At 43.5% G+C, this 9,959-nt stretch overlaps 1 protein-coding gene across 1 annotated transcript in view; it reads left to right on the top strand.

Annotated features, from left to right (window-relative positions):
* The first annotated feature begins 8,775 nt into the window (after positions 1 to 8,775).
* PTGDS (prostaglandin D2 synthase) overlaps positions 8,776 to 9,959 on the top strand; it is a 10,541-nt gene continuing 9,357 nt past the window's right edge. The window contains exon 1 of the mRNA XM_069107537.1: positions 8,776 to 9,034. Within this exon, the coding sequence (XP_068963638.1) occupies positions 8,915 to 9,034 (120 nt within the window). The 5' untranslated portion in view covers positions 8,776 to 8,914. The remainder of the gene's footprint in view (positions 9,035 to 9,959) is intronic.

Raw genomic sequence — 9,959 nt, 5'->3', positions numbered from 1 at the left:
AAATTTTCTAGCTTATTCCCCCATATGGCAAGCATGATGTATTTTGTGATGGATAATTATATCAGCATATCTATAATTTCCATAGGCATTGTGAATATGACATTGCTGATACAAATGAATATTGAGGAGTGTTTCAAAACTTATCATACTGTACAAAATTATAAACAATAAAATATTGGGTTTTTTTTTTTTGCAAATATACATTCCTCGATGTGACCCAATTCATATAAGTTCAATATCATTATAATACGTTACTTGGTTCCAAAATTATACTAAATAATACGAGGGTCTGTAAATGCACGTTTCTGCCACAAAGTAGCATCGAGTAGCTGGTAGCCAATGTCCAGAATGGTTCGGAGTGTAAAGGGCTAATAATCCTGGGAGGTAGGTGTTACTGTTGTCCTGGATTTACAATTGTGGAAACTGAAGTAAGGAGTTTAAGTGATTTGTCCAGGGTCACACAACTAGTGCCTTAGGCTAGATCTGAACTAGTCTACTAATTACAGGGCAGCTAATTGGGGCAATGGATAGAGCCTGTAGTCAAGAAGACCTGAGTTCAAATCTAGCCTCAGATAAATTTCCTAGCTGTGTGACCCTGGGCAGGTCACTTAACTTCTGCTTGCCTCAGTTTCTTCATCTGTAAAATGGGGATTATAATAGGACCTACCTCTATTGTTGTTGTGAGGGTTGTTGTGAGGATCTAATGAGACAATAATTGTAAAGTTCTCAGCCTTGTGGCTGACACATAGTAAGCACTATATAAATGTTAGTTATTAGTAGTAGTAATATTAGTATATAATAGGGTAAAATCATTCACTAAGAATTGAATTAATTCAGAATAAGAAACTAGTCATGGAAACCTTCTTGGAAGAGGTGGGATGAGACATAAGAACCGGAGAGGGTCCTTCCAGCTCTACATCTACGACCCGTGTCCAAAAAGACAGGGAAGGAAAGTACAAATAAAAGGAAACATATGCATAAATAAAAGGAGACAAGAATGAGCCTGTGTGAGTCAGTAGGGAGACTGGCCTATCTGGAATGGAGGAATAGTACAAGGTAAGTCTAGATAGATAAGTGGGGCCTTGAATGGATATAAAGCAATAGAGAGCTATTGCTTAAGCAGAGAAGTAACATAAAGAAGACACATGAATTTGGCAGCAGCAGTGGATACAGAATGGATGGATTGGAGGAGAAGACCAGAAAGACAATGTTTGAAGAAATCCTGCAGTGAGGTAATGAATGTCTGGCTCAGAATGGAGAGGAAGAGGTGAATCCAGGGGGCCTTTCTGGGAAGAAATGTCAGGCTATGGTGACTATGTGGATGTGAAGGAAGGGAAGGTAAAAGACAGAGGGGAGTCAGAAAACTCAAGACCACGAATCATTCTTAGGAAATTGGTGGTGCCCCAGAGTCAGGAGGACCCAAGTTCCAGCCTCAGACACTTAACACCTACACAAAAAAACTAGCCGTGTAACCTTGAGCAAGTTACTTAACCCCAATTGCCCTCCAAAAGGCCAAAAAAAAAAAGACTCAAAACTGTATAGCACATGAGACAGCTGGTGGCTCAATAAGATAGAATACTGGGTCTGGAGTCAGGAAGACCTGAGTTTCAAATTCTGCCTCAGGAAGCTAGCTCTGTGACCCTGGGCAAGTCACTTAACCTCCTATTGCCTAACCAAAGGATCCACTGAAGAAAGAAATAGCAAACCACTCCAGTATCTTTGCCAAGAAAACCCCATGGACAGTTGGTCTACTGGATCACAAAGTCAGACATGACTGATAGACTGAATAATAACACACAATACATATCTTACTTGGTAAGGTAACAGTAGATCACCAAAAAGCAGAGTTATTCCAGAGGAAGCTAGAAATATGAAACTGGAACTTTGGTCAAATGAAATTCAGCAAATCCTTATGGATTTGGGTCTGGGGGCAAGCTTCACATAAATAAATAAATAAACAAACAAACAAATGAATGAATAAGCAATCAAGAAAAGCAGCAGTAAACACCCTCAAATCAACTTTTTCAGACAAATGTGACCAGAACATGGAGGACACTGGAACACCACTCACTCTTTTGGGGAGAGTCAAAGACCCCAGGAGACCTCAGGCTCTCATTGCCACTCAGTGTCACATGAAGAAAAGAGAGTAGAGCATAGTGGGTCTGGACTAGGAAGGAGCTAGAGGAGAAGTGGAGGAGAGAAGCAAGCCATCTGGCTATAACTAATTATTCTTGCCAAGCTCCCTTGTTTCTTCCCTGTTTGAGGAATTCAGGTGCTAGCATCACCCTCTAAGTTTCTGTGCTCTGGAGCAAAGCCCTGAGTATCTGACCTTAGTTAGGGCTCTCTATCTTTGGGCACAGGGAGGAAGAATAGGAATCCCATGCTTTTCTTTCCAGCTGATTGATTTTCTTGCTGAGAGCCCCTTACATATCTCTGAGTCATGTAGGTACTGGTAGCCCAGTTTTGCCTCCAGGCAAAAATTACCCCCCCAAAAAATGCCCTATCTTTTGTTTAATGACAGTTTTCCAACCTGCTACAAAGCCAGGAACTGTGGCAAGACTTATGTTGTGTAAGTTCATAGGGTGTAATGTTCTTAAAAGTTGTCTGCTAACACTATGGAAAATACCCTTTATTGAATTCATAGAAACTGAGAGTGGGCAGCAGACTAAATCCCAAGTCTGAGGCTCTCAGGACCCCTTTGGTCTTTGGGCCAGAGGCTGATTTGCGGCCATTTGGGCTGCATCCCTGGCAGGGAGACAACCCTGTCATGCTTGACCATCCAGCAGTACACCAGGCTCCCACCCTGGGTCGCTTTGGTCTGATAACTTGGCAATAAATTGAACTCAATGGACCTCATGTCTTAAGAGATTCATAAACTTTAAAAGGCTCTGGCGCTTAAGGAGAAAGCTCAGACTGTCTGTGCATCTTAACTAACCCGTTAAGGTCTCACTGTGCTGAAGCTAGGGCCATAACCCTGATGTACTTAGCACTGAGTGGGAGGGAGCACTTCTTGCCTTGTGGTCCTCTCAGAGACTCTGTGTCCTCAGGGAAGAGGCCAAGCACATGGAATTGCTTTACCTGCCCTGACAGAGAGAGAAAGAAGCTGATCCCTTCTGTGCTGGGCTGGACCACCTAGGGTAGGGAGGAATATGGAAAGCATCATCTGGGATTTGGACTAATAGTATGTTTGATCTAAACCATACTCATGCTCCATCTTGGAGCAAAAAGAATATTGGATTTGCGGTAGGAAGGCCTAATTTCAAGTTGTGGCTCTGTTATTTATTGCCTGTGTGACCTTAAGCAAGTTAGTTCCCATTCAAGGTAGGAATCTATGTTTCCAAAGCCCCCAACCTATGGGAGCAAGTCTTAGGTAGGAGCTAAAAAATATAAAATTGACAATTGAGTCAAATAGATTTTGGGGGGATCTCCTCAGAAGTGGTCTTGAGGTATCCTGCGGTCTCTGTCCCTTCCCCCTCAAGGTGATACCCTAGTTTATCTCCCCCATGACTGAATTTGTCTTTAAAAATTGGGTTGAGGGAGAGTTTTCTGCTTTGGCATACCTGACATCCAGGCATTCTCTCTCAGGAACAACTTCCTAAGTACAAGATGGGTCTGGTGTGGCTAGCCAGCAGTTCATATCAAACAGGTCAGGGGGTTTATTGAACTACAGCCAGCTCCATTAAGGTCAACAATGCAACAGAGTTGTCAATCAGCTCACTTCTCAGCTGCATTAGGGCAAGTAAAGTGTTCAGAACATGTGAACTATTTTTATTTGGGAGTCCAAAAGGATAGCTAGAAAGGAGAATTGTTCAAAGTCTCTTGTACTTATTATTCCTTACATGTAGCAGCAATTACTCTAAATTTAAGCTAGTTTTGTGGTAAATTAAGGCCGCTAGGTGACACAGTGGATAGAACACTGGACTTGAATCAGGAAGACTCATCCTCATGGGTTCAAATCTGGCCTCAGACACTCACTAGCTGTGTGATCACGGGAAAGTCACTTAACCCTGTTTGCCTCAGTTTCCTCATCTGAAAATGAACTGGAGAAGGAAATGGCAAACTGCTCCAGGATCTTTGCCAAGAAACCTCCAAAAGGGGTCATGAGAAGTTGGATACAACTGAAAAACAACTGAACATGGCCTAACATGGTAAACAAGCCACTGCACCAGAGAGCAAAGAAGGCTATTTATGCTAATGAGGCTGATGGAAGAGTCCTTACAAGCTGCAGACATCTTGGGAGAGCTGGAGACAGTGGTCCTGTGGTTTGTTGAGCTGGATCTCAATCCATTATTTCTGGTTCTGTGCCTTCCCTCTCTCTGTCTCTGTCTCTGTCTCTGTCTCTCTCTGTCTCTCTCTCTCTCTGTCTCTCTGTCTCTCTCTCTCTCTGTCTCTCTCTCTGTCTCTCTGTCTCTCTCTCTCTCTCTCTCTCTCTCTCTCTCTCTCTCTCTCTCTCTCTCTCTCTCTCTCTCTCTCTCTCTCTCTCTCTCTCTCTCTCTCTCTCTCTCTCTCTCTCTGTCTCTGTCTCTGTCTCTCTCTCCCTCTCTGTGACCTCATTAGCTCCTATAGATTCTATGATCATCTCTGTGCAAATAACTCCCAGAGCTATATATCCTTGTCTCCCTTCTAAGCTACTGTCCCATATCACTCACTGCCTGTTGGACATTTCTACCTAGGAATTCTATAGGCGTGTCAACGTGTCCAAAATAGAACTTATTACCTTCTCCCCCAAACCTAGCCTTCCATACTTCTCTGTTTCTATTATGGATACCACTGTTCTCATCTCAAACACCGTTCTCTACATGAAGACTTTCTTGATCTCCCCACCCCTTCCACACTAGTACCTCTCAAAAAAATTCCCTTGTACTTATTTTGTATATATAAATGCTTTCTCTCGTGAAAGAATATAACCTTCTTGAGGGACTTTCCTGTTTTTACCTTTGTATAACCAATACCTAGGCAACTAGGCAGCTCAATGGATAGAGTGCTGGGCCTGGAGTCCGGAAGACTCATCTTCTTGAGTTCAAATCTGGTCTCAGACACTTACCAGTTCTGTGACCCTGGGCAAGTCACTTAACTCTGCTTCAGTTTCTCATCTGTAATATGAGCTGGGAAAGGAAATGGCAAACTGCTCCAGTATCTTTGTCAAGAAAACCCAAATGGGGTCACAAAAAGTCAGACATGACTGAACAACCAATCCGTACCTATATCACAGAGCCTAGTAAATAGTTGACATTTAACAATACTTGCTGACATCAAAACTGAATGCAAAGAAATGATAATGACAAAGTTTGGCCCCAAAAAGAAATTTAAGAAGGCACCTTCAACTCTTTCTTTGCAGTGGTGGAAAACAAGATGTGGAGTACTGCATACTGTGTCAGACTTTTTCCTATGTGTTTAGTTTTGCTAAAATGGTTTTTTTCACCTTTTAAATTTTTTGTTATTCTCTCTCTCTTTTTTCTTTTTTTATTTGCTTTTTGGAGGAGAAGGGCAGGGCAATTGGGGTTAAGTGACTTGCCCAAGGACACATAGCTAGTAAGTGTTATGTGTCTGAGGCCAGATTGAACTCAGGTCCTCCTGACTCCAGGACCAGTGCTCTATTCACTGTACCACCTAGCTGCCCCTTGTTATTATCTTGGAGGAAGGAGGAGGAACACATCAGGAACCATAAGTGATATAAAAACAAAAGACGTCAATAAAATGTGTTTAAAAATAAATGTGTATTGATTGGTTGATGGAAGCAAAGAATTAGAACATTCATTTTTAGTTAATATGTTTTCAAACCTCTGTTCCTGAGGAACAATGAAGCATGTTACCCATCAACCTGAACAAGAGGCCAGGGACTCAGGCAGATTGAGATATGTGTTTTCAGACATGTCCAATGTGTGGATTTATTTTACTTGTCTAAATTTGTTACAAGGATGGGCATTGGGGTTTTGCTTTATTTTCTTTAATTGCAGGAGGGACTGGGGAAGAAGAGGGAGACCAGTGATAGGGATGCCCCCCCCCAAAAAAAGAAGAAAAAGGAAAGAAGATCATTGTAGCATTTTTTAAAAAGAACAGAAAGGTTCAAAGACAATCAAAAGATCTTTGAAATGAACATGTTGAATAAATTCAATTCTTTTAAAAATGAAAGCTATATGTAATATAGATTCATGACTTTGGTGTATTTGGATATGATCATGTTTGGTGATGTCTGTCAAATATAACCAAAATCAAGGATAACCAAAAGAAAATTTTGTTTAAAAAAGAAATACATTATCTATAGTCCCAGGAACTAGAATGCTACAAGAATTTACTCTATTTGGGCCAAGGTAAACACTATCTATGAAACTGTGATTTTTGGAAACAGGGAAGGATCTTCTCAGCCAGTTTCAAGTTGCAAATCAAAATAGCACAAGACAAAAATTGCATAAGTTAATCAGAAAAAGAAACAAGTAACCAGAACTCAACCATTCTAAGAGAGTTGTCATTATCTCTAAATAATTGGACCAGGCCAAAAAAATGGCCTTGAAGCATAAAAGATAATGGGGCCTTTCCTCTAGTAGTCTACAACTTTGCCTAGATACATCTTCCAGCAGCATGTTAATTCATTCCCAACAGAAGGGAGAGCTTGCAATTTAATTGGGATTGATGGTGGTGGTAGTGGTTATGGTGTGTGTGTGTGTGTGTGTGTGTGTGTGTGTGTGTGTGTAGTGGACAGTGTATTGGACTTGGAGTCAGATATGCATTCAGATACCAGTTCTGAAATTTACTGATTGTGTGACTCACACACAAGTTCCTTAAGCTCTCTCAGCTTGTAAAATAAGGGGCTCAGCCTGAGTGACTTTTTAAGTCCCTTCCATCTCTCTTGGGGAACCCCCTGTGGCAGAAACCATCTAACAATACACATAGGCACCTGCTATACAACTTGCAGTCTTAGGTGCCTCTGAGCCACAAAGAGGGTCTCCCAGCCAGCAAGTGTCAGAAGAGAAGAGTACCTTGAATCCAGGTGGTCCTGATTCAGAAGCCTGCTCACAAGCCACTAAGTTGTTCAGTTTTTGCAATTGCAGAAATCACAACTCAGATATTTAAATGTATTATAAATAGGCTATAGCAACTGCAAACCAGCATTGCCAAGCAAGCATTCACTAAGCGTCAGATAGTCATAAATCCTCACTCATAAAAGTGAGATGGTCCCTGCCATCTAGGAGCTTACATTCTATTGGAAGGAGAATTCATCATTGTGGTGCTCGCAGCTGAGTTGGGCCCAACATAATACGAGAAGTAATAATGCAACTTTGCTCTGCTTTGGTTGGACCACAGTTAGAGTGTGGTGCAGGCTTCTGAGTGTCATATTTCAGGGAGGACACTGACAAGTCAAAGATCTAGGGAAGGGTGACTGGGATGGAGAAGAAACTGGAGGTCTTGCCATTTGAGGATTAGTTGAAAGAAGTTGGGATGTTTGGAGTGGAGAAGAGCAGACTTAGGAGTGATGTGTTAGCTGTCTTTGTGTTTTTGAAGGCCTATCATGGGGAAGGTTTGGGCAGGCCTGGAGGGACCTGACCACCAGAGCAATAAGTGGGTATTGCAGGATTCTGACTTAAGGGAAAACTTAAGAGAGCTTCCCAAAGGGAGAATGGGCTGCTGTTGGAAGTAGTGGATCTTTAAGTATTTTAGAGGCACCTGGGTAGCAAAATGGATAGTCTGGTTTTTTTTTCATTTTAAAATTTTTTTTTATTTTTTTGGAGGGGGGAATGCAGGGCAGCTGGGGTTAAATGACTTGCCCAAGGTCACATGGCTAGTTTTTATGTTAAGTGTCTGAGGCTACATATGAACTCAGGTCCTCCTGACTCCAAGGCCAGTGCTCTATTCACTGTGCCACCTAGCCACCCCCTGGATAGAATCTTGAAGCCAGAATCAGGAAGACTTGAGTCTTCAAATCCAGTTTCATATACCTATTATTTGTACAACCCTGAGCAAATCATTTAATCACTGTCTGCCTCAGTTTCCTTATCTGTAAAATGGAAATAATAATGGTATTTGCCTCCCAGGGTTGTAATAGAGATAAAATGAGATAATATTTGTAAAATGCTTCATAAACCTTAATGCTCTCTATATAAATGCTAGCTGCTGCTATTGTAATCAAGCAGAGACTGGGTGACTGTTGGGAGGTTTTATATGTGGTCAGGTACAGGTCAGCCCAAGTAACCTGTGAGGTTCCTTCTGGCTCTGAGGTCATGTGATTCTGATTTTGCTTTTGAACCGAGTGTTGGAGTCTTTCCAGGCTGCATGACTCAAAAATCTTCTGGAGGAGCCTGAGAGAAAGTTTTTTCCTACCACCCTTTTCACCCTCTATGTAGTCCCCTCTCATAAGGCCAAGGGAGCTCAATAGAGGTGGGAAAGACATTGGAGATTGTCCTGTCCAACTTCCTCATTTTACAGATGAGGAAACTGAGATACAGAGAAGTAGTGATTTTCATCAAATTCCTCTAAGTCACAAAAAGCAGAGCTGGGATTCATACCCAAATTCTCTGCCTACAAATTCAGCCCTCTTTCCACCACCTAGGGTTTCTCTTGCCCTCCCCCCTTGCTTCTCCATGGCCTGCCTCCCCCTCCCCCTCCTTGGTCCTCTGTAGCCTGGGCAATGGCTTGCTGCTGATTTTCTCTTATGTATGTCCCTTGCATAACTGGACTCAGCAGCTGGGCAGCAGGGGGAGGGGAGGATGATGTGGGACTGAGAGAGACCGCCCTCTCCTCCCCCTCACTGATACCATGAACCCAAGCTGTGTTGTTTCTGGTTGGGTGGATGCCAAGCCAGGCCCATAAATAGGGGTCTTCCCTGCAGCTCCCTCACTTGCCTTCTGCTTCTCTCTCTCTTGCCCATCCCAGTCCCTAGTGCCTGGACCAGGATCTCCTCAGTCAGCCCATTAGCAAGATGATGGCTATGGGTCTCCTGTGGATGGGGCTAGCCTTGCTCCAGGCCCTAGAGACCCAAGCCCAGGCCCAGGACTCCCACCAGGAGATCCCAGTTCAGCCGGCCTTCGTAGAGGACAAGGTAAGTGGGAAAGGGGTCCCTGTTGCTCCAGCCAAGTTGGAGCTGAAGCTGAGGGACCTTGCCCAGTTTCCCCTCCCTCCTTGTTCTGTTCTAGTTAGGGTGTTTTTGTTGGGAGATAATAAATGATGGGATGGATCAATGTGGAGATGTAAAGTGTGGAAGACTCATGAAGACAGTCTGGCCCCCAGATATGCCTGCTTTAAAATCTCAAACTAGTGAAAAGCTCATAGATTATCCCTGTCACTAAAGGTCTGCCCCAGAATAAGGGTGTGAATGGAGGGGGGAGTCTTGCCCTGGTAACAAAATATTGGGTGGGCAGGCAAAGGAGATACTCCCATGGATACAGGTGGCTCACATGTGTGCACATAGTTGTAGGCTGATCCTTTCCCCACATAGATTTGTACTGGTTGGTTGGGGTGGCAGCTAGAACTATCGGGAAGAGGGAAGGAGGGGTGGAAAGACCTCCATCCTTGCTTCAATCAGCAGCCCAAGACTCTGAAAACAGCCCCAGCATGCCCTCTGCTGGTTTTCTGGGATAGTGTCGGCAGCTCTAGTCAGTGAGTTGTAAGACTACAGGTTCACTGAAGAGGAGTGGGGGGTGGGGGGCACCTCCCTACAGGGGAACAAAGGGTCAGAGGGAGAACTCCTACTAACCTCTGAGAGTCAGGATGGTTTAGTGGCTGGTGAGAGGGAGCTTATACCACCGGGGTGATGGGCTGCTGACTCATCCTTGGGTCAGTATTCTACCGTGTTTCCCCGATAATAAGACCTATCCCGAAAATAAGCCCTCCCCTTACTGTGTAAGATTCCTCTAAAATAAGCCCTCCCCCGAAAATAAGCCCTATTGAGATTGCTACTGTAGTGAAGGTGATCCCCTGCCCTACACGCTACATTACGGTACCCTCTGTATGCACCGTCCCCCCCC

The sequence above is a fragment of the Petaurus breviceps genome, unplaced genomic scaffold (genome assembly GCF_028583685.1).
Source record: "Petaurus breviceps papuanus isolate PSGF00001 unplaced genomic scaffold, PetGlider_PUasm1.0 90137, whole genome shotgun sequence".
Lineage (NCBI taxonomy): Eukaryota > Metazoa > Chordata > Mammalia > Diprotodontia > Petauridae > Petaurus > Petaurus breviceps.
The sequence above is the reverse complement of the archived record's forward strand: the minus strand, read 5'-3'. Positions and strand labels throughout refer to the sequence as shown.